Source organism: Mercenaria mercenaria, chromosome 17 (assembly GCF_021730395.1).
Source record: "Mercenaria mercenaria strain notata chromosome 17, MADL_Memer_1, whole genome shotgun sequence".
Lineage (NCBI taxonomy): Eukaryota > Metazoa > Mollusca > Bivalvia > Venerida > Veneridae > Mercenaria > Mercenaria mercenaria.
In genome coordinates this window covers 68,745,606-68,770,940 of record NC_069377.1, presented here as the reverse complement: position 1 = coordinate 68,770,940, position 25,335 = coordinate 68,745,606, and the positions used below count along the sequence as shown (strand labels likewise).

Below are 25,335 nucleotides of genomic sequence, written 5' to 3'. Positions count from 1 at the left end.
TATTGATTGATAAAAAATTAAGAGAAAAAGCTCTTTAATTGAAAATTGTTCACATTTAATTAAAGAAGTCAGATAGTTACTCATTTCAACTGTTTTTGTAAAACCAAGATGATAATTGTGAAATAGCATTTGTAGTTCATGTTTATTTGCGTACATGTTTGGGTTGTTGATAGTTAACTCGTAACATTGGGTAACTCGGATATTTTGCATATCCCCTTGACTGATTGATGTTCTACTGTGTATATATATATATATATATTGCAGTTATGTCAGACGATGTACGAGAACAATGCCAATGGTATAGACAGGAGAGACCATGTGGATGGAGACCTGTTTGTTGAAATGTCAGATGTGGAAGGAATATATGACTCATTAATTTATATAGGTAAAATTATTTTGTAATTACTCTAAAACTTGCTATTCATCTATTTCTTCATTTATACAATTATTACAAACAAATTTCTTAACAAACTCAATGTCTCCTAAGTCCAACATAAACAAACTGAGTTGAAAGACAACTCCCTCTTCTAACTGGTTGATCCAAAGCATTTGTGATGTCTTTTATTTGTACTATTTTATCAGTATTTCTTAAGATGTAGAATAGTGTCAGTTTTAGGTTAGCTTTCTGCCCTGTTCTACAGTCAAGAACATGTGCTAATAATTTTTTCAGTCGTATACACCTTTTCTACAACAAACAGAGATAAAGAACAAAATGCTTTCTACAGTATGTCTTTGATAATTTCGTTACGGAAAATATTTGTGTCTGCTTCTGACCTACTTCATAATCTCCAAGTTCTTTCTGGTGTTCTTATATTGTCCATATGGAGCTGGTCAGCTTCATTATCAAATATGTTCTGAAATAAATGAATAGGTTAAGCTGGGCTTGTAGGGGGAAATTGTCAAATTGAAGATAATCACTTGAAAAGTTATCAAAGAAATTGAAATGTTCTCTAAGATATTCTCTGAAAATATAGCGATGTAAGTTTATGAGTGATTTATGTTTTCAAGAAGTTTATTGATAGAATCCCAAGTTGAGCTTCTCTCTTATTTACTAGAAAGGTCTGCATGATATTCAATTTGTTTGTCTCCACCTGTTATTATTATTATACATTATGTTTGCTAACAATATTTCTGATGTACATTATATGACCATTTCAGCGAGATTTGTTTACCATGTAACAGACTGGTGTCACCATCTACTTTACACAGCTCGAATGTTTGTAAAATCAACATTAGAAGCATATTTAGACTGGTACACAGACTACAAAGTTCACATGGTCACCCAGGAGCATAGACTGGTCTCACTTATTCACCTGCTTAGAGGTATACAGTCTGTTTGTTATATGATAAGTGTCATCATAGACTCATTTTGGCTGGAAACTGCAGACATATAAAGAAAATGTCAGATTCACATGTCACGCCTCAGATACATACATGTATGGTAGCATATTTCTGCCAACCACATATCCACTTATCAGTCACTTATTCAGTTATTATCAGGTAAGTGACAAAACTGCATGTTATCCACATAAGTATCTTAACAGGACAAAACTGCCTGTTGGTGCCCATTACTGCCATTCACATATTCACTTATGTTAACTAGGTATCTTGACTTTTGTCATTTAGTGAGTTATGAATGATCTGATTTTGCCTTTCAGGCTTCTGATGGCATTGAATTAAGGTAGTTATTCATGTTTGATAGGGCAGAAATCAGTGGGTAATGTCATCTTTCCAGATAACAATGAATAAAGCCTGTACCCAAGATATAGATAGGAAAATGGCATCCTGTGTGTACACTTAAAATAAGGCAACATAACTGTTTTTCTAGAGATAAAAATGAAAAAAGAAAGATGTTGATATTGACCAATGGTAAGGCTGAATTCAAAAACCTCCTTCCAAACTCAGCTTTATTAACTTTTAGCCAAGTTTTCTTTATTTGACACATTTTTAATATCTGATTTTTTTTTATTTTTTTTTGTCTTTTTCAGATGTGCTTTTCTTTGACAACGATCCACCAAGGTATCTTTTATTTGCATTGACAAAGACACAGAACAAAGTATTGAAGTGCATTTTGAAAATTTCAGTTGTAAAAACCTTTGAACAATTATAATATAACCTGATTCCCAGCTCTAGAGTGTGATCAAAGGGGAGATGAATGTCCAATGTGAACTGGCATTTATACATAGAGGGATTTTAGAATAGTTTTATATTTATGATTTGTTGTGCACTAATTACCAAGAAGGGATCAGTGTTAGATGACAAGGTGTTGCTTCTAAAATAAAGGACCCTTGCTCAAAGTGAGTGCCTCATTTAAGGGGCAACTAGACAATGCTTGTACCCAGTTATACCAGAGATTTGAAAATAACTACACAAATGATAGTGAGTTACACCGAAGCCACAGTTGCTGTATCACAGGGTTAGAATGCACTTATTCATCAGTTTTTTGTGTCACAACTTTAACAGTTTATGCCTGGTTTGATTTAAAAATAACTTTCAACAAATGATTTATGTAATATGATGAAATGTTGCTCTCTGAGGTATATAGGTTGTTAGTTCATCTGAACTTTGTTCAAGGTGAGCTATTAGTGTAGATGGATTGTCTGTTGTCCTTCTTCCTGCATCAACATTTTTACTTAAACATCTTCTCTGAAACTACTGGTCATAATTACACTAAACTTGGTCAGTAGCATCCTGGCATAGACTTCTATCACGTTTGTTTAAATGGTTGACCTTGGCCCCTTCTAGGGTTCATCAGACCTAAAGATAGAAAAACTCTGAAACAACATGTATCAAGGGTGGAGGACAAGTGACTTATGTTGTATTGTTTTATGTCATGTTGATATGGAAAACCTCATCCATTTCTAGGAGCTGAATGTGTGACCTCTAGATGATTAGATAAGAGAAGCATGAATTGGTTCCAAACTACGAATAAAGTCCCAAAATAAAAATAAAATGTTTAAATGAATTCTTGTAAAAACCTGTACCAGTATTAAAGCTAACAGTTTGACTGTCAGGTGTTGAAGAAGAAATATCCCTATGTCTGTTTCAGGACAGATGATGACAAAAGAAAACGTTATGAAGAAGCAGTGTCTGGATGCCTTGATTTTCTACCGAGTATGTATATGATATATCTTGGGTTGAACAGGAAACATTTAAGATATCCAATGCATGTCTTTCACTAAAATTTAACTTGATGAAATTTATTAATGATTTGTGTTTGTTGAGCTACATCCACAATTATCATGTATAGAGTCATTAAATTAAACGTCTTTCAGAATTTTAGTGGTAGTACATATTTATACTGTGCTTAGCTATTGTTGTATTAGGTATGTATTGATTTAAACCTAGCGCATAGTATTGTTTGTACACACACTAGTTTGATTTAATGTTAACATAGATACTTTGGAGTAATTGTTCATATTTTCAAATATGAATTTTGGCGTAATATATCTAAATTCAGTGAGTTAGGACAGTTTTCAGTTCAGCCCACAGTGAAATCAGTTAAGATGATATGTAGATATCTACATATGACATTATTACTCCTGCAAAAAACTTATCTGTGGACCATTCACTTATTTGTTCAAGTGCTTGATTGCACTTAGGGACCATCAAATCTTAAAATAGAAAAACACACTTCAAACTACTTCTCTCATGAATAACTTGATGGACGTTCACAAAACTTGGTCTGGAATAAGGTGAAGTGTGTGGCTTAAGGCCTCATAGCCCTCCTTTTTTTCTTTCATAAATATATTTCATACTTTGTTCTTCCCCACAGAACCAGCTGTTTGGGCAATAGGGGAGAAAGAACATAGAGAAGGAACTCTGATGATTCTACATGCATTGCAACAACCTAAACTCAACAAACAGGTACTGATCTTTATATGGCAAATGTTAAAACAACCTAATCTCAACAAACAGGTACTGATCTCTGTATGGTAAATGTTGAAACAACCTAAGCTCAACAAACAGGAACTGATCTCTGTATGGTAAATGTTAAAACAACCTAACTTAACAAACAGGTACTGATCCCTGTATGGTAAATGTTAAAACAACCTAAACTCAACAAACAGGTACTGATCTCTGTATGGTAAATGTTAAAACAACCTTAACTTAACAAACAGGTACTGATCTCTGTATGGTAAATGTTAAAACAACCTTACTCAACAAACAGGTACTGATCTCTGTATGGTAAATGTTAAAACAACCTAACTCAACAAACAGGTACTGATCTCTGTATGGTAAATGTTAAAACAACCTAAACTCAGCAAACAGGAACTGATCTCTGTATGGTAAATGTTAAAACAACCTAACTTAACAAACAGGTACTGATCTCTGTATGGTAAATGTTAAAACAACCTTACTCAACAAACAGGTACTGATCTCTGTATGGTAAATGTTAAAACAACCTAACTCTACAAACAGGTACTGATCTCTGTATGGTAAATGTTAAAACAACCTAAACTCAGCAAACAGGAACTGATCTCTGTATGGTAAATGTTAAAACAACTACTCAACAACAGTACGATACTGTATGGTAAAGTTAAAACAACCTAAACTCAGCAAACAGGAACTGATCTCTGTATGGGAATGTTAAAACAACCTACTTAACAAACAGGTACTGATCTCTGTATGGTAAATGTTAAAACAACCTACTCAACAGACAGGTACTGATCTCTGTATGGTAATTTAAAAATCTACTTCAAAAAGTACTTAAAAACCTAAACTGAACAAACAGGTACTGATCTCTGTATAGTAACTGTTAAAACAACCTTACTCAACAAACAGGTACTGATCTCTGTATGATAGATGTTAAAACAACCTAAACTCAACAAACAGGTACTGATCTCTGTATAGTAACTGTTAAAACAACCTTACTCAACAAGCAGGTACTGATCTCTGTATGGTAGATGTTAAAACAACCTTACTCAACAAACAGGTACTGATCTCTGTATGGTAAATGTTAAAACAACCTAAACTCGGCAAACAGGTTCTGATCTCTGTATGGTAAATGTTAAAACAACCTTACTCAACAAACAGGTACTGATCTCTGTATGGTAAATGTTAAAACAACCTAAACTCAACTAACAGGTACTGATCTCTGTATGGTAAATTTTAAAACAACCTAACTCGGCAAACAGGTACTGATCTCTGTATGGTAAATGTTAAAACAACCTTACTCAACAAACAGGTACTGATCTCTGTATGGTAAATGTTAAAACAACCTAAACTCAACAAACAGGTACTGATATCTGTATGGTAAATGTTAAAACAACCTAACTCAACAGACTGGAACTGATCTCTGTATGGTAAATGCTATAACAGCTTTAACTCAACAAACAGGTACTGATCTTTGTATGGTAAATATTAGAACAACCTAACGCAACAAACAGGTACTGATCTTTGTATGGTAAATGTTAAAACAACCTTAACTCGACAAACAGGTACTGATCTTTGTATGGTAAATGTTAAAACAACCTTACTCAACTAACAGGTACTGATCTCTGTATGGTAAATTTTAAAACAACCTAAACTCGGCAAACAGGTACTGATCTCTGTATGGTAAATGTTAAAACAACCTTACTCAACAAACAGGTACTGATCTCTGTAAGGTAAAAGTGAAAACAACCTTACTCAACTAACAGGTACTGATCTCTGTATGGTAAATTTTAAAACAACCTAAACTCGGCAAACAGGTACTGATCTCTGTATGGTAAATGTTAAAACAACCTTACTCAACAAACAGGTACTGATCTCTGTATGGTAAATGTTAAAACAACCTAAACTCAACTAACAGGTACTGATCTCTGTATGGTAAATTTTAAAACAACCTAACTCGCAACAGGTACTGACTTTGTATGGTAAATGTAAAAAACTTACTCACAAACGTATGATCTCTGTATGGTAAATGTTAAAACAACCTAAACTCAACAAACAGGTACTGATATCTGTATGGTAAATGTTAAAACAACCTAACTCAACAGACTGGAACTGATCTCTGTATGGTAAATGTTAAAACAACCTAAACTCAACAAACAGGTACTGATATCTGTATGGTAAATGTTAAAACAACCTAACTCAACAGACTGGAACTGATCTCTGTATGGTAAATGCTATAACAGCTTTAACTCAACAAACAGGTACTGATCTTTGTATGGTAAATATTAGAACAACCTTAACTCAACAAACAGGTACTGATCTTTGTATGGTAAATGTTAAAACAACCTTAACTCAACAAACAGGTACTGATCTTTGTATGGTAAATGTTAAAACAACCTTAACTCAACAAACAGGTACTGATCTTTGTATGGTAAATGTTAAAACAACCTTAACTGATAGGTACTGATCTTTGTATGGTTTATGTTAAAACAATCGAAGCTCAAATAGTGGGTACTGATCTTTGTACAGTTAATGTTAAAACAACCTTAACTCAGCAAACAGGTATTGATCTTAGTATTGTAAATGTTAAAACAACAGGAAAGATGCTGGAGATGGGGCCTGGTGCAGAAATTACATGGTAGGGACCAGACCCAGTTCTGTGGATGGGATGGGGACCTGTAGCAGATATTAGAGGGTAGGGTCCCAGAACCATTGTTGGAGATAGGGGCCTGGAGTTGGGACCCAGAACCATCGTTGGAGATGGGGGCCTGGAGTTGGGACCCAGAACCATTGTTGGAGATGGGGGCCTGGAGCAGATGTTAGAGGGTAGGGGCCCAAACCCAGTTTTGTGAATGGGATGGGGACCTGTAGCAGATGTTAGAGGGTTGGGACCAGAACCATTGTTGGAGATTGGGGTGTGGAGCAGATGTTAGAGGGTAGGGACCAGAACCATTGTTGGAGATTGGGGTGTGGAGCAGATGTTAGAGGGTAGGGACCAGAACCATTGTTGGAGATTGGGGTGTGGAGCAGATGTTAGAGGGTAGGGACCCAGAACCATTGCTGGAGATAGGGACCTATAGCAGATGTTAGTGTTGGGACCAGAACCATTGTTGGAGATGGGGGCCTGGAGCAGATGTTAGAGGGTTGGGACCAGAACCATTGTTGGAGATTGGGGCGTGGAGCAGATGTTAGACGGTTGGGACCCAGAACCATTGTTGGAGATGGGGGTCTGGAGTTGCGACCTAGAACCATTTTTGGAGATGGGGGCCTATAACAGATGTTAAGAGTGTTGGGACCCAGAACTATTGTTGGAGATGGGGGCCTGGAGCAGATGTTAGACGGTTGGGACCAGAACCATTGTTGGAGATGGGGGCCTATAACAGATGTTAGAGTGTTGGGACCCAGAACCATTGTTGGAGATGGGACCCTGGAGCAGATGTTAGAGGGTTGGGACCAGAACCATTGTTGGAGATGGGGGCATGGAGCAGATGTTAGAGGGTTGGGACCCAGAACCATTGTTGGAGATGGGAGCCTATAACAGATGTTAGAGTGTTGGGACCCAGAACCATTGTTGGAGATGGGACCCTGGAGCAGATGTAGGAGGGTTGGGACCAGAACCATTTTTGGAGATGGGGGCCTGGAGCAGATGTTAGACGGTTGGGACCAGAACCATTGTTGGAGATGGGGGCCTATAACAGATGTCTGAGTGTTGGGACCCAGAACCATGGTTGGAGATGGGGGCCTGGAGCAGATGTTAGAGTGTTGGGACCCAGAACCATTTTTGGAGATGGGGGCCTGGAGCAGATGTTAGAGTGTTGGGACTCAGAACCATTGTTGGAGATGGGGGCCTGGAGCAGATGTTAGAGTGTTGGGACCCAGAACCATTTTATAGATGGGGGCCTGGAGCAGATGTTAGAGTGTTGGGACCCAGAACCATTTTTGGAGATGGGGGCCTGGAGCAGATGTTAGAGTGTTGGGACTCAGAACCATTGCTGGAGATTGGGGCCTGGAGTTGGGACCCAGAACCATTGTTGGAGATGGGGGCCTGGAGCAGATGTTAGAGTGTTGGGACTCAGAACCATTGTTGGAGATGGGGGCCTGGAGTTGGGACCCAGAACCATTGTTGGAGATGGGGGCCTATAACAGAGTTGGGACCCAGAACCATTGTTGGAGATGGGGGCCTATAACAGATGTTAGAGGGTTAGGACCCAGAACCATCGTTGGAGATGGGGGCCTGGAGTTGGGACCCAGAACCATTGTTGGAGATGGGGGCCTATAACAGATGTTAGAGTGTTGGGACCCAGAACCATGGTTGGAGATGGGGGCCTGGAGCAGATGTTAAGAGTGTTGGGACCCAGAACCATTTTTGGATATTGGGGCCTGGAGTTGGGACCCAGAACCATGGTTGGAGATGGAGGCGTGGAGCAGATGTTAGAGTGTTGGGACTCAGAACCATTGTTGGAGATGGGGGCCTGGAGTTGGGACCCAGAACCATTTTTGGAGATGGGGGCCTGGAGTTGGGACCCAGAACCATTGTTGGAGATGGGGGCCTGGAGCAATGTTAGAGGTGGGACCCAGAACCATTTTTGGAGATGGGACCCTGGAGCAAATGTTAGAGGGTTGGGACCCAGAACCATTTTTGGAGATGGGACCCTGGAGCAGATGTTAAGGGGTGACCCAGAACCATGTTGGAGTGGGGCATGGAGCAGATGTTAGAGTGTTGGGACCCAGAACCATTGTTGGAGATGGGGGCGTGGAGCAGATGTTAGAGTGTTGGGACCCAGAACCATTTTTGGAGATGGGGGCCTGGAGTTGGGACCCAGAACCATTGTTGGAGATGGGGGCCTGGAGCAGATGTTAGAGGGTTGGGACCCAGAACCATTTTTGGAGATGGGACCCTGGAGCAAATGTTAGAGGGTTGGGACCCAGAACCATTTTTTGGAGATGGGACCCTGGAGCAGATGTTAGAGGGGTGGGACCCAGAACCATTGTTGGAGGTTGGGGCGTGGAGCAGATGTTAGAGTGTTGGGACCCAGAACCATTGTTGGAGATTGGGGCGTGGAGCAGATGTTAGAGTGTTGGGACTCAGAACCATTGTTGGAGATGGGGGCCTGGAGTTGGGACCCAGAACCATTTTTGGAGATGGGGGCCTGGAGCAGATGTTAAGAGTGTTGGGACTCAGAACCATTGTTGGAGATGGGGGCCTGGAGTTGGGACCAAGAACCATTGTTGGAGATGGGGCCTGAAGCAGATGTTAGAGGTTGGGACAAGGACCAAATTGTTAGAAGGGGACCTGTAGCAGATATTTGAGGGCAGAGACCAAGTGCCTTAGTAGGAGATGGGGAGGGGGCCAATATATGTGTAAAACCATTTTAGATCCTGTTCTTAAAACCAGTCTTTAAAAGACTTCATAGTTTTAGTTATATTGTCCTTTATATTGATGTGCCTTACATATCTCATTGTATTTTGATTATGCAGCATGTGTTTGAATTCATGTTGGGCATCTGTTACCAAGATAAATCTATCTGAATATATCAGAATGAAAGCTGTAAATACTCTGATTAATTTACACTGAATGTTTTATCTCATTAAATCATTTTCTTTGGTTCTAACCATTAATCTTAATGGTTATAAGATTGACATTTAAAGTGAATTTTTTTCCTTATTAGCATTTGATGACCCATCCTGTGGGTAACTTAACCATTTATTTTGTTGGTTTTACTTACAAATACACTTTGAGATCTTGCCTGTTTGTCCATTTAAATTGTTTAATCATTTTCATAAATTGATACACATCTACAGATATATCACAAATTTTTTGAAACTGGGAACAAGCTTTCAGCTGATTCTGATGATCAGTTCATTTGCAGATCATACTACAACAAAGAAAAAGGAAACTTTTAAGATATCAGGAAGTTATTGCCATATTCAGTAAGGAGGCTTTTATAGATGATATGTTATGCAAACACATGAAAATTAGTTGTTTTTACTAATTTTTCTTTTCAGTATTAAAATGTTTGTAATGGGTTACCACAGGTAAACTGCCTTAACTGCTTTATTTAAATGGCCATTTAGTACGAATTCCTCCTTGGTGTATTGGTCAAGTTTGTAAGAAAGTCTTTATTGCCAAAGCAGCCCGAGTTCAATTTTTGACCTGACATGAGTTTCTTTCTTGATTTAGCATGTTTAAGATACAAAAACTCATGTTTTATAGTCATAATAATTTGAAAGAAAGATCATATTTGGAGTCCAGTCCCTTTAATGTTTTAGGATCAGTAGGTCAAAGGTCAAGGTCATAATGACTGTCACTGATGAATGATTGTGCCTACTGTAATCAGACTTCATTGGGGGATTTTGTGTGATCACTACATGACTCCTATTTCTTTTGGAATAACAAGGTGAAAGGTCAAGGGTGGCAGAGGTCATGATACCAAAAATGATTTTAATCTGTAGATGGAGAAAGGTTACGCCAAAGGCCATTAAACTTTATAACCTTATCGATCAGGTAGTCATTAGGTCAAAAGTCAGTGGTACAATATACTTTAGACTAAAGATTGTACAAGCATTTATTTTTGACCGGCCACCATGGTGGTATATGTGTTTTGAAAACAGCTCTTGTTGTTTTATGACATTGCTATTGATATATAACTTATTTCACTTGTTGGCTTTTCTTTTATTTCAGTTGAGTTACGTTTTCCTGGATATATTTATAACAGAACTGTTCCCAGAGTTAATGAGATGATCGCAGATAGCAACAGTTAAATGTGGACCAATGCCTTGGTCTCAAGATTATTGTTCCAACCAGCTCCAAGGTTTTATAACAGTAGTATGGAGACCAGCGTCATAGCACAACTTTTCCTCTGGACACCTTTAGGATTGTGTTCAAAAACAACCAATCAGATGCATGAGTTCATAGACTGGTTACTCAGTTTTATAACTTAGGGCCAAGGACATGTAAACTAGAAGCAAGAAGCAGATGGAAATATTTCTTCAGTGCATTATGTTTTTTTAATGTGATCTTTTCCTCAGCAAACCTCCCAAAATACTCACAATGGACAGGAGTATCAAATGGCGCACTGCTGAGATTTATTATAGAAAACATTGTCTGTACCCACAAACCTTGGAGTTGCTCACATAGTAGGTAATTTCTGGTATTATTTGTAACAATGGTACTTGATTCATACAGGAAGACATATTTTGTGGAATTTTGTTGATTATTACTATGTTGTTTTTTATTAAGCTTTTGAATATTGGTGTGGAGTCTGTTATTGCCTTGGATAAACTTATTTATTTCATTTATGTATTTTATAATATAACAGTGTTTTCTTCTGAAGAAATTGAAGTATGGATGTTTTACCTTTTAGAACTATTTTACATATTTTGCAACAATTTTCATTATTTTTGATACAGAAGAATTCCAAAGCAGGCTATGAGTATATGCTCTCTCGCAAGAAAATTGCCGAAAGGCATTTTGGTTACACTAACTTAATTACAGCTTGGTATGTAGTATTTGAAATGTTCTGTTAATTGTGAACTTATTTGGCTTCTACAGTGAAATAATTTCATTCAGTCTAAATTCATGATAATGATTATACATGTTGACAGGATTCAGAATGTTTGTTTTGTCGCTAGACGTCATGAAATTATTTTGAAATTAATATTATACCCAGCAAGGTTGCAATCTTTTACATTTTTAGCTCACCTGTCACATAGTGACAAGGTGAGCTTTTGTGATCACTCTTTGTCCTTTGTCCGTCGTCAGTCCGTCCGAGCTCACATTTGCATACTTAGGTGGCTATAGGAACAATAGGTAACTGTACTTTTTCTTTGATGTCATTCATTCCATAAGGCTTTTATGTGGCTATTTTTCTCTTACTTGGCTAAAAGAACAATAGAGAGAACAAAAGAGTAGCCACATAAGTATCCATATGTAGGAACTTCCATGCGTCTGTCCGTCCGTCAACAAGTTCTTGTCTGCACGATAGTGGTTTCATTTATGATTTTATTTTAACCAAACTTGCACACAACTTGTATCACCATAAGATCTCGATTCCTTTCATGAACTGGCCAGATTCCATTATGGGTTCCAGAGTTATGGCCCCTGAAATGGCCAAAATTAGCTATTTTGACCTTTTCTGCACAATAGCAGCTTTATTTATGATTTGATTTTTACCAAACTTACACACAACTTGTATCACCATAAGATCTTGATTCCTTTCTTGTACTTGCCAGATTCCTTTATGGGTTCCAGAGTTATGGCCCCTGAAAGGGCCAGAATTAGCTATTTTGACCTTGTCTGCACAATAGCAGCTTCATTTATGATTTTATTTTTATCAAACTTGCACACAACTTGTATCACCATAAGATCTCGGTTCCTTTCTTGAACTGGCCAGATTCCTTTTTGGATTCCAGAGTGATGGCCCCTGAAAGGGCCAGAATTAGCTATTTTGACCTTGTCTGCACAATAGCAGCTTCATTTATGATTTTAATTTAATCAGACTTGCACAAAACTTGTGTCACCATAAGATCTCGGTTCCTTTCTTGAACCGGCCAGATCTCATAATGGGTTCCAGAGTTATGGCATCTGAAAGTGCCAAAAATAGCTATTTTGACCTTGTCTGCACAAAAGTAGCTTCATTTATGATTTGATTTAAACCAAACTTGCACACAACTTGTATCACCACAAGATCTTGGTTCTTTCTTGAACCGGCCAGATTCCATCATGGATTCCAGAGTTATGGCCCCTTAAAGGTCCAAAATTTGCTATTTTGGGTTTTGCAGCCATATAGAGACTTCATTTATGGTTTGATTTGATACAAACTTCCAAAATATCTTCAACAACAATAAATCTTGGATTCCATGACAAATCTGTCAGATCCAATCGTGGTTCCAGAGTTATTTTATATCTGATTACCTCCCCTGATTGTAATCAAAATGGATTTATATCAGAAAGTACTTATAGGACTTATTTGAAATTTCATTATTGTCATTAGTTGGACTGAGACAATCAGGGTAGATAACTATGGACTGATTTTATATCAAATTACCTCCCTTTATTTCAAATTAAAATGGGTATATCTCCGTAACCAATGAAGATACTGATCTGAAATTTCATTTATATCAACAGATGGACTTGGACAATCAGTGAACATACATATTGACTGAATTTTTGACAAATTATCTCCCTTTATTTTTTATCTAAATGAATACACCTTAGCAGCTTCTAATGAGATTGGTTTGAAACATTATTTATGTCTTCAGTGGTAAGAAATAGTCATATTAGATAACTCATGATTGAACATTTATCGATATGAATACTTTACTAATATATAGAGGATATTACACGAGTGTCTTTTCATACTGAATTTATTAAACGAGTTGAATAAAATAATAAAATGCAAGGCTCTGCCGAGCATTTTATCAATTTTATTCAACGAGTTTAATAAATTCAATTTGGAAAGTCACAAATGTAATATTCTTTTTATCACATGATAGCCTTTCCGGTAGAAACATAAAAAAATCTACTTTCTTTTGCTATATAAACAAGACAATTTGACCAACGTCTCCTATACTATAAACAACGTTGACGTCAAAGCTTTATTACACTAGTGTATTATCATTTTTATTTAATGGCTTTATTACACTCCCACGACGTCAAACATGTGATAAATTGTTGTATAGGCTTGTACTCTGTATCTTTATAAGCATATACCAATGCATGATTACCTCCCCTGATTTTGATAAAAATGGACTTATCTCGTTAAATATTTATAGAACTCATTTGAAATTTCATTATTGTCTTAAGTTGGACTGAGACAATCAGTGTAGGTAGCTATGGACAGATTTTATGTCAAATTACCTCCCTTTGTTTCAAATTAAATTGGGTGTATCTCAGTAACAAATGTAGATACTGATTTGAAATGTCATTTGTGCCATCAGATGGACTCGGACAATCAGTGTAGATAACTTTGACCGAATTTATGACAAATTACCTCCCTTTATTTTATGTAAACGAATATATCTCAGCAGCATCTAAATTTCGAGGGCTCAACACGAAACTAGTCTAAGCGTATATAGAAATAGAAGCAGATAGACTAGTTTCGCGTTGAGCCCTCGTAATGAGCTTGGTTTTGAATGTTATTTAAGTCTTCCAGGGTAATGAATAGTCATGTTAGTACAAAAATGCAGCATTTGAGCCTAGGACCCTCAAACTTGGTATGGAAATTGGCCCTGACTAGGTCAGAAGGGACTGTTACACTGATATTTAATGTGTATGCCTATGCGCTCAATGTCAAAACTTGATCATATCATTTTGAGCAATAGTACTCAGGTGAGCGATACAGGGCCATCATGGCCCTCTTGTATTCTGTGTCAGAAAACAGGTCAATTTGCGAGAAAGTTCATTAAAAGCTATTTTGTAAGAGTTTAATAAGTATATATTTACATTTGTTATCCTTATGGAATAATTTGTAGAGTGTCTCCAACTTTCTAAGAATTTTATTGTATTAAAGGGAAAGGCAGTGTTGTTCTCATGTAATTCCACCTGCTAGGCTTTCCTGATTTATTTAAAGAAGTGGAAGAATTTTCAAAATCGGTTTAAAAATTAGAAAGTTATGAATATTTCAATATTTTATCAAAATGGTGGCCATTTTGTTTCATATATATATATATATATATATATATATAGAAAGAAATGATTTTACAGAAATAACAGAATATATATATATTGAACTGTATTCTGTTATTTCTATAAAATCATTTCTCTTTTCAGTTATAAGGAAAGAAATTACAAAAATACCATGTTTTACATCTTACACTCAAGTATTGGAAAGTAATCTATTTCAATGGTTATTTGCTAAATAGAGAATTCAGCAGTGTGTAAATGACATCATAAGCACACTTAAATGGCTGCCACCATGATCTGCCATTTTCTTAAATTTCAGACTGCAATATCTTTTTCAATAGTGGTCCGATTTTTAAAATTCTTTCACTGTTCTGAAAGGCTTGAGGATGTTTACATATAATATTAACAAATTGTAAGGTATACTTTGTCCTTTAAGTATAACTTTTATTCAATATTTACTGTCTTTCAAGTAAAATCATAAACCTTCCTTTCGTGATGTTTGTTGAATTTTCTATAACTTGACTTGTCAAAAAAGACGTTTAACTTAGTAAAAAAAATACCCACTTTCACTTGTATATTCCAGGTGAAATTCTGCCTTTACTTGGAAGCACCAACTTCTAAGTGCATAATTACATTCAGCCACAGTATACCAACATATGTAAAATCCTTTGTCAAATGCTTTTTGAATTTTTATTAGGAAAATATAAGATGAGAAAGGTTGTCAGGGTTGTAAAATTGAGTTTAAAAACCTGTCTCGGCCTTGCTATTTGTCAGTGTGAAGATTACACCTTAAATCAACCAATCAGGTGCTTCAGCTTTTAAACTGGCCTCCGAACTCAGTTTTATATTCCTGTCTTGTTTTACCTTTGAGGATTGATGTTGGTAAAAGACGGCTTATATATATGACATTAAATTGTACTGTATATTGACAATGTATATGTTTTGAGACAGTGTTTGTGCAATATGTTTTTGTTATGTTAACTGTGATATTTAAGAAAAATGAAATTTAATCATTTACATGGATTTCTATCAATCATAATGTTATTTTGGAAAATTCAAATAAAAGTGCAATATTGATGGCATTTGTGTTACCTTTTATGTAAAACAAGAATGTGTTTGCATTTTATGCAAAATATATTCCTGGTGTAATAATGTTCAGACTTGTGTAATCTAGATTATCTATTTGGAAGCTGTGTACAATATGCTTTGTGTTTGTGACCAGAAATTTTAAATTATCATTGTAATGCGACACCAAATTGGTTGTAATTGGTTAATTTGCTTTGATTCAAAAAGGAGTTAAAAAATGGTAAACAATATATTTATATGTTAAGAGATAATGAATAGTCCATAAGGGCATGTTAATTTCAGTATTTAAAACAAAATTTAGTCTCTGAACCCAACACACTACCTTAGAAGAAGCTGCAATTTACCTGATTTTAACTGAGTTAAATGTCATGTGTACCTGCCTAACTAATTCATATGGAGGGATTGTTTAAATTGTTTTGCTTGGCACCTTTAGCGTCCTTCAGAGTTTAAAATAGAAAATTCTTTAACTAGCCATGTAACATGGACCACTTGATAGATTCTAACTAAACTCTCAAAGTTTTTTCTAACACTTACTCAATTATGGAACCATTACAGCAAAATGTTCAAAGTTAAATAATTTTCAGTGAACAACTTAAAGAATCTTTACCAACTCGATCAAAAGCAAGGTCAGGTGGTCAAGGTCTTCCCCAGATTAGCAACTTTGACCTATTTTGGCTTCTTGTAATTGATTCTTGCCAAATTTAGTGAGCATTAATATTTCCATGAGTTTCTTAAGATTATAATATGACTGTTTATCAATGAGTATATTGCATCAATTTTAGCTCACCTGGGCACACATTGTTTGAGGTAAGTAGTCCTGATACCTCGATGTTGGTTGTCAATGGTCATGAATAGTTTTACTATTAACACTTTCAGAGGTCACAACTTGGGCGCAGTCTTACTGAAACTTATTCAGAAATTCAGAATGCATATAGCAGAAATCTAGACCATTTTTGACCATTTTTGAATTTGTGTCCTTTGGGGTCAGAAAATAGGTCACTAGGTCAAATCAGGGATAAATCTTACTAACACTCTACAATTTCTACCTAAACTGTATTGAGCTTTCTATTAATCAATCTAGGTCAAAGTCCATACTGGTAATCTTGGATCAAAAAGAAGGTCATTAGGTCAAATCATAGACAAAACATGTTTACAGTCAAGAGGTTATATTTTCAGTTTATTTGCCTTTATGAAATTGAGACTGATCATAAAGTAGAATCAGTTGGTCAGATTGTAGAAAACCCTTGTTAACAATATTGAGACCATATTTTCTTGCGGATATATGGTGGATTACTCACTAGTTGAGCACCCAGGCTCACTCGAGATATTCATGTTGTCCCTGATGTTTTCCTTATATTTTTAGCTCACCTGTCACACAGTGACAAGGTGAGCTTTTGTGATCGCGCAGCGTCCGTTGTCTGTGCATAAACTTTTGCTTGTGACCACTCTAGAGGTAACATTTTTCATGGGGTCTTTATGAAAATTGGTCAGAATGTTCACCTTGATGATATCTAGGTCAAGTTCGAAACTGGGTCACGTGCAGTCAAAAACTAGGTCAGTAGGTCTAAAAATAGAAAAACCTTGTGACCTCTCTAGAGGCCATATATTTCATAAGATCTTCATGAAAATTGGTCAGAATGTTCACCTTGATGATATCTAGGTTAAGTTCGAAAGTGGGTCACGTGCCTTCAAAAACTAGGTCAGTAAGTCAAATAATAGAAAAACCTTGTGACCTCTCTAAAGGCCATATTTTTCATAGGATCTGTATGAAAGTTGGTCTGAATGTTCATCATGATGATATCTAGGTCAAGTTCGAAACTGGGTCATGTGCGGTCAAAAACTAGGTCAGTAGGTCTAAAAATAGAAAAACCTTGTGACCTCTCTAGAGGCCATACTTGTGAATGGATCTTCATAAAAATTGATCAGAATGTTCATCTTGATGATATCTAGGTCAAATTCGAAACTGGGTCACGTGCGGTCAAAAACTAGGTCAGTAGGTCTAAAAATAGAAAAACTTTGTGACCTCTCTAGAGGCCATATATTTCACAAGATCTTCATGAAAATTGGTCAGAATGTTCAACTTGATGATATCTAGTTCAAGTTCGAAAGTGGGTCACGTGCCTTCAAAAACTAGGTCAGTAGGTCAAATAATAGAAAAACCTTGTGACCTCTCTAAAGGCCATATTTTTCATGGGATCTGTATGAAAGTTGGTCTGAATGTTCATCTTGATGATATCTAGGTCAAGTTCGAAACTGGGTCATGTGCGGTCAAAAACTAGGTCAGTAGGTCTAAAAATAGAAAAATCTTGTGACCTCTCTAGAGGCCATACTTGTGAATGGATTTTCGTAAAAATTGGTCAGAATGTTCATCTTGATGATATCTAGGTCAAGTTCGAAAGTGGGTCACGTGCCTTCAAAAAGTAGGTCAGTAGGTCAAATAATGAAAAAACGTTTTGACCTCTCTAGAGGCCATATTTTTCATGGGATCTGTATGAAAGTTGGTCTGAATGTTTATCTTTATGATATATAGGCAAAGTTTGAAACTGGGTCAACTGCGATCAAAAACTAGGTCAGTAGGTCTTAAAATAGAAAAACCTTGTGACCTCCCTAGAGGCCATACCCTTGAATGGATCTTCATGAAAATTGGTCAGAATGTTCACCTTGATGATATCTAGATCAAGTTTGAAACTGGGTAACGTGCCATCAAAAACTAGTCAGTAGGTCAAATAATAAAAAAACCTTGTGACCTCTATAGAGGCCATACTTTTCACGGGATCTGTATGAAAGTTGGTCTGAATGTTCACCTTGATGATATCTAGGTCAAGTTTGAAACTGGGTCAACTGCGGTCAAAAACTAGGTCAGTAGGTCTAAAATTAGAAAAATCTTTTGACCTCTCTAGAGGCCATATTTTTCATGAGATCTTCATGAAAATTAGTAAGAATGTTCATCTTGATGATATCTAGGTCAGTTTCGAAACTGGGTCACGTGCGGTCAAAAACTAGGCCAGTAGGTATAAAAATAGAAAAACCTTGTGACCTTTCTAGAGGCCATATTTTTCATGAGATCTTCATGAAAATTAGTGAGAATGTTCACCTTGATGATATCTAGGTCAAGTTCAAAACAGGGTCACGTACCTTCGAAAACTAGGTCAATAGGTCAAATAATAGAAAAACCTTGTGACCTCTCTAGAGGCCATATTTTTCAATGGATCTTCATGAAAATTGGTCAGAATTTTTATCTTGATGATTTCTAGGTCAAGTTCAAAACTGGGTCACATGAGCTCAAAAACTAGGTCACTATGTCAAATAATAGAAAAAAAGACGTGATACTCAAAACTGGGTCATGTGGGAACAGGTGAGCGATTCAGGACCATCATGGTCCTCTTGTTTATATTATTACTTTGGCTCAACTTAGTTGCTGGAGCATGACATCAACTCCCTGTGTATTGCTGTATTCTCTACTGTCTAAAAATGCTGGCATTGTTGACAATATTTAATGTTTGTTGATATATTACAACTAAAAATTCATACTGTTTATTTATCAAGGGCTTAAGAAAGCATTCCTTTTATAATGGTTTTGTTGTCACATGTGTGCTATTATCATGCCCGGCAGTTCCTTCCAATAAAGAACATGTGAACTTAAAATTTTCAGTGTTACTTAGCATGAATGTTTGTTTGGAACAGAAAACAGATGAAACTCTAGATAGCTGAAGAATATTGCTCCTAACCTTGCAAGCTTGAAACTGTATATAATTATGAAACTTGGTCAGAATGTTATAGGTCAAGTTGATACTGGAATATTGTGATCAAAAATTATGTCACTAGGTGAAATAATAGAAAAACATTGTAAACACTCTAGAGGCCATATTTTTTACCTGTTATATATGAAACCTGGTCAGAATGTATGTCTCGATGAAATCAAGACCAAGTTTAAAACTGGGTCATCTGTGGCGAAAAACTTGGTCAAATCAGAGACAAACCTTGTTTCAATCCACAGGTCACAATTTTTGTCTGAATGGTATGGGACTATCAGAATATTCATGTTTATGAATTCTAGGTTCTAGTTTCACACTGGGTCATGTGGGATCAAAAAAGTAAGTCACTGTAGCAAACAAACATGTTTTTAACACTTTAAATGTCGCATTTTCTACCCATTCTTAAGGATTCCAGAAAAGTTGTTGTTTTGACAGCATGGTCTAATTTAAGATGTAGATCAGGTGAGTGATACAAGACCTTCATGACCCATATGTTAAATAGCATTTATAAAAAAAAACAGTACAAAAAAGAATATCTACAGACATATAACTATCTCAAGAGAAGATATAAGATCTAGACAAATATAAAATTTAAAGTATAAAAAGTCACATACTTCTTTGAAACAGAATGTTAAATTACAAGACCAGACAAATATAAAATCACACCACTCCTTTAAAAAGATGTGTTAAATGGTACAAAGACAAAGGGAGATTGAAAATGTAGACAAATGCATAACCACTTCAAAGAAGATTGTGTATATTGTTTTGATTAAGATTTTAAGGCAAGAACACTCTCATTTCATTATGAAACTTGGTTGATTGCCTATTGTCATTAGCCAACTTTCACCTTGAAACTGAAGATGATTTCTATTATTATTTAAGAACAGTTGGGCATTCAGTAATCAAACTTTATTGTTATGATTGCCTGTTATCACAGTAGGTCAAACGTCAAGGTCACTGTGACCTCGAGGCTGATAACTGGAGAATACTTTGGCCAACAATAGTAAACTACATAGGGTGCTTGCATGAGGTCAGAAGGCGACCGCTGTTGTTTTTGGTGGTTTTTGATACAACGAACAGTGCCACAGTAGCCTTTATACTCAAATCTTTTGTTTACAATAACAAGAGAATACTTGGAACTATTGCCATCAAATAAAGCATGATGATGAACCCTATTGTTTGCGAGTCGGGAGGTCAAAGGTCAAGGTCACAATGACATTGGTCTAACAGCCATAAAATTTTAAAGCATGATTGTGGTCTGTAGATGACCCCAGTTGTTTTGTTGTCAAAGGTCGAAATCATTAAATACTTTAAACTGAATTTTCGCACCATATTATATATGTACGACAGGTAATGGAAGGGGTAAGGGTGGGGGCATGTGTTTTGCAAACAGTTCTTTTTTCTGGACTATTTGGTCATAGTAACCATACATTTTTTTAAATGTGAAATTTCGAAAAATAAAATCAAGACTTTTTATGGGCCAGACATTTATGCAGAAAATACCTTTGGGGAATAAAATTGACATAACTAAAGATGACCTAAAATTCTAAAGATCTCACAACTACCCTTGAGACAATAATTATCTAGAATGGTGTGTAACTTCTGTCTAAATCTTACAAAATACAGCCACAATTCTCGAAAATGTCTGTGACGGATTTGGTAGATGAACCAGTAGTATAGACATCCAAATGCATTAAAATCTTAAAAACACTCATTCCGCTTGTCTTAACTAACATCATATAAATCAAGAAGATAATATCTCTTAAAACTTGGTATTTGTACATATTTTCTATCTTAAATAGTATTTAATGTAAGTCTTGGTCTCGTAGAATTAGACGAAATGGTAATATTAAGCGGAAATCTAAACTTAATAGGTCTGTTGCAGACTTGAATTTGATTCTTTCTGAATCTTGCAGACACTGCTTTCTTATCACGCTCTTTCTTATTCAGTCTATGAGAAAACGGGTCAGCACATCGTTATTAGTATACCACTGTATAGCTGATCAATGGCGGCTCCAACGGAGTGGTAGCAGCCACGCAGACGAGATCAAGAAGTTTGTCAGTTAAGTAAAAATTTTCTGCTCGCTTCGTTCGCAAAACCTCGTATCAGTAGCATGAGGCAAAGAAGTATAAAATGCTTTATTTCTATAGCGCTTTGCATGAGGACATTCCGGTCGAACTTGTCAGTGTGTTTTTTTTGTTTGTTTTATTTTGTTAATTTACAAAATTAAAGAAATATATGTACAAGTCATGTCAAATGGACACCAGACTGTACCATTTCAGTTGTACTTCCAAAATTATTTCGGATTGAACATCCCACGGTCACCATCACACACACACACACACACACACACACACCAAATCAAAATCCTGGAACCCCACCTGCATATTGAAAATTAAACAACACATTCTCCGGCCACATATTGACACTGTTTCTGGAAATGACATGCGTTTTCTTAAAATATATATTTATAAATAAAGGGTAATGATTTATCAGTGTACCCAATTGCAGTATCGTCAAAATTGGGATCCCTTACCACGTCATACCAAAGACGAAAATGGCAGTTGTAGCTCTCTTGGCATTCCTAAATAAGTCCAAGCCCACATAGAGTATTTGCTACTATTACCCTTGTTCCTTGTATACCATGTAGTTATTGTTGTTCTCAATGGACGCGTCATTGCTGCTGTTCCTAAATATTGTAAAAACTTACCAGATTAGTTAAAAAAGACGTTATTTTTTTGCTGTTCAAATGTAGGTCAAGCGAATTCGTGATTTATTCTTGAAGGATCAAAGGATCTATAAAATATAACAGATCTGAAAGCAAACTGTACATAGATATTTAATAAACTGGACATTATGATTCTTTACGAGTTATGAGAAAACGACCAGTTGCGTTCTTCCAATACAGTTAACAACTGTAACAAATGGCGCAATATATATTTAACAAAAATGCTCGGGTAAATAGTTACAAATAAAATAACTTAACAAGCCATGTACGAAGAAAACACAATTATTAAGGGCCAGGGAACAAATATTAAAGGGGGCTTTAAGATCTATCACGGAGTCGTCTACCTAAAATTGCCCCATCGAAGGTAAAGTGGATGAACATCAAACACGTAGTATGCCTCAAAATAATCGGGCCTTAACACAATTTTTAAAATATTTTTTTGTTTGGTTTAACGTCGCACCGATACAATTATGGTTCATATGGCGAGTTTCCAGCTTTGATGGTGGAGGAAGACCCCAGGTGCCCCTCCGTGCATTATTTCATCACGAGTGGGCACCTGGGTAGAACCACCGACCTTCCGTAAGCCAGTTGGATGGCTTCCTCACACGAAGAATTCAACCCACATCGATGAGGATCAAGTAACCACGTTCAGCAATATTTTTTTGAAGTAAATTAAAGTATTGTACATTCTTCTATGTACATACAAATTGTTGCATCATTATTTTTTTTTTTTTGCAATATTTGAGATTTTGAGACAAATTAATTATAGATTTGATATCCAAATGACTATAAAAACTGGACTAAATTACATAAAATAAAGTAAAAAAATATGATAACCAGATAGTTCTCGGAACGAAACTGAATTCGAACCTATGGTATTTGAGTATGAATCAGGAATCTTACTCTTACGCCACCGATCGGAAATGCTCAAATTTATTGGCGGGATTAATAAGTACCAGGTAAATATGCCTACTGAAGCACAATACTTCAGGTAACTGAAAACCATTTTTAAATGACATTCGCTTTTAATATAAATTTCATACTCATGATTTCATTTAAAAGCTTATTAATTTTTGCACAAAATTTCCTTACTTGAAGAGGCTAATAAAATTGAAAATAGAATAAACCAAACAATATGGCCAAACACAGAATGGGTATGTTCGTAACAAAAATACAGTTTACGACGGCAACAAAAATTGGTGTATGACTAAAATGAACCACCCCCATCTAGAGTCATCCTAGTTCCTTAACCACTTTTAAACATAAAGAACAATTAAGTCCGAATGGTCCCATACTCCAATAACTGTTGCTGAATTCACTAAAGTAATGGCTATCCGAAATACAGAAAATGACCAGGTGGCCGGTGTCACAGTTAGCTTCATTGCAGCAGGTTAGTATTTCTAAAATGTTTGTAAGCTTGGTACGGCATACTGAGATGTTTATAGCTGCCATCCTTCTAAGTCTTACCTGAATCTGCCTTCCAGCTGGCTGATCGAGATGGCTTAATTTATACTTATTGCCATCCCTCTAACCGTAACATGCGAGTTGAACGTTACCACGTTGTTTCTATACGTGCTATGGACTATGCATATAACTTAAATTGCTTTCTAATTGTATAAAAAATCTTAATTATTGATATCTAAACAAAATGCTGCAAAATATTCTATCTATAGTTTGTGAAACTTGCAAAGGTGCTTCAAATAAAACACTTTCTTTGATCCGTCTGACTAAATAACTTTACACCACTAAAGTCATGTTAAACTTTGGTTTTATACGTTGCAGGTAATAATGTTGTATTTGTGGTTAAGTCACTTCCATTTATAATTTCTTTGCGGCTGTTGGTGATTTTTGCAAGATATGTCATCACAGAAACTGACAAATGGCATACATTTTTATTAACTGTGATACAGGGAGCTCCCGGGGAATACGAACATGTCTATCGTTCGAATGCATAGAACGGAACTCTATTTACAGATACATGTCCACCAGAAAGTAAAACAATACGAGCGGAAATATAATATGGCACTTCAAGGCTGTCGTTGTGGTTTAAGAAGATGCATTGGAAGCGTAAATTAAACCAGACAAATTAATAGCAGACTGAATTTGTCCTTCAGTGATAATGAAATGTGCAACATCCTTAAAACAACGTATGTTTGCATTAATACAAGTATTTTCAATTAATACAAGTATTTTCAATTAATACAAGTATTTTCACAATCATTTTTACTAACTCTATTTGTGATTCATATACTTCGAATTTCTTCAAGACTGCTTGATTTGCCTGTCAGCAAGTCGTGATTAAGGCTACTCATTCGGTTTGTCAGGATGGCTTATTTTATTATCTAATATTTTATAGTTGCCATCCTTCGGGACAGCGTCAGCAAAAAGTTATCTCGCTGTCCCTAAACGTCCTATTATTTGGACTAGGTTAGCCACACCTTCTGTTTAAACCTTTACTAAACACTGGCCAATTCCAAATGTGTTATTTCAACAGTCGTTGGCGATTTTTGTAAGTGTCAAAATTACTAGTATATGACAGTCGCAACGTTACTTACAGCCAAATATTGGCATTCGTCTAAACTATAAACTTTATATGATTAGGTCAGATCCCAGAAAAGTAGCTTTCAACTGTTTCTATGTGTTTGGGGTTTTCTCGGCGAAAAAATGTATTAATGATATCAAATCTATTTCATTTGTACCATATTTTCCGTAGTACAACCGCACGTGGTACATCCGTACTGGTGCTGGAGAAGTTCTTGCGCATCAATTACTGAGCAAACAACACTAACAAACTGTTGGTTTATGTGCACTCTCTCGTCCAGTGTCAGTTCTAGCTTCGTCTTCCCAGTTTGTAAGGGTTATATATATACTTGAAACCTTTTCGTGTACTCCTGGTCTGAAAAATATCAAATACATTCAGTAATTCTGACTGACATTGTCATTGCTACCTTCGTCTTTCACAGCAGACAAAGTTTTCAGTTATAGTTTTCAGGTTGAAAGATGAAACGGATGAATCTCCCGGAAAACACGTGACATCCTTCCAAAAACCCTTCCGCTACGAACAAATAATAGCATATGTCTTGTTGAAATAAATCCATCACTCGCAGAATGAAGGTTGGTGGTTGGTTATACACTATAGGCCGCCCGTGCCTGACTATACGCCAACACGGGTCCTCTTTCAAGATACTGAAACATTCTGGTTATCAACTTTACGATTATTACAGGTCGTAGCAACATGCTGCCGAAATAAAGTCCGATGGTTGCA

At 36.2% G+C, this 25,335-nt stretch overlaps 1 protein-coding gene across 1 annotated transcript in view; it reads left to right on the top strand.

Moving 5' to 3' along the window:
* The window catches only part of LOC123536145 (sorting nexin-14-like), a 56,153-nt gene extending 40,578 nt beyond the window's left edge, over positions 1-15,575 (top strand). Inside the window, exons 25-30 of the mRNA XM_053528527.1 lie at positions 265-385; positions 1,159-1,323; positions 1,989-2,019; positions 3,050-3,114; positions 3,776-3,867; positions 10,559-15,575. Of these exons, the coding sequence (XP_053384502.1) occupies positions 265-385; positions 1,159-1,323; positions 1,989-2,019; positions 3,050-3,114; positions 3,776-3,867; positions 10,559-10,618 (534 nt within the window). The 3' untranslated portion in view covers positions 10,619-15,575. The remainder of the gene's footprint in view (positions 1-264; positions 386-1,158; positions 1,324-1,988; positions 2,020-3,049; positions 3,115-3,775; positions 3,868-10,558) is intronic.
* The last annotated feature ends 9,760 nt before the right edge of the window (positions 15,576-25,335 follow it).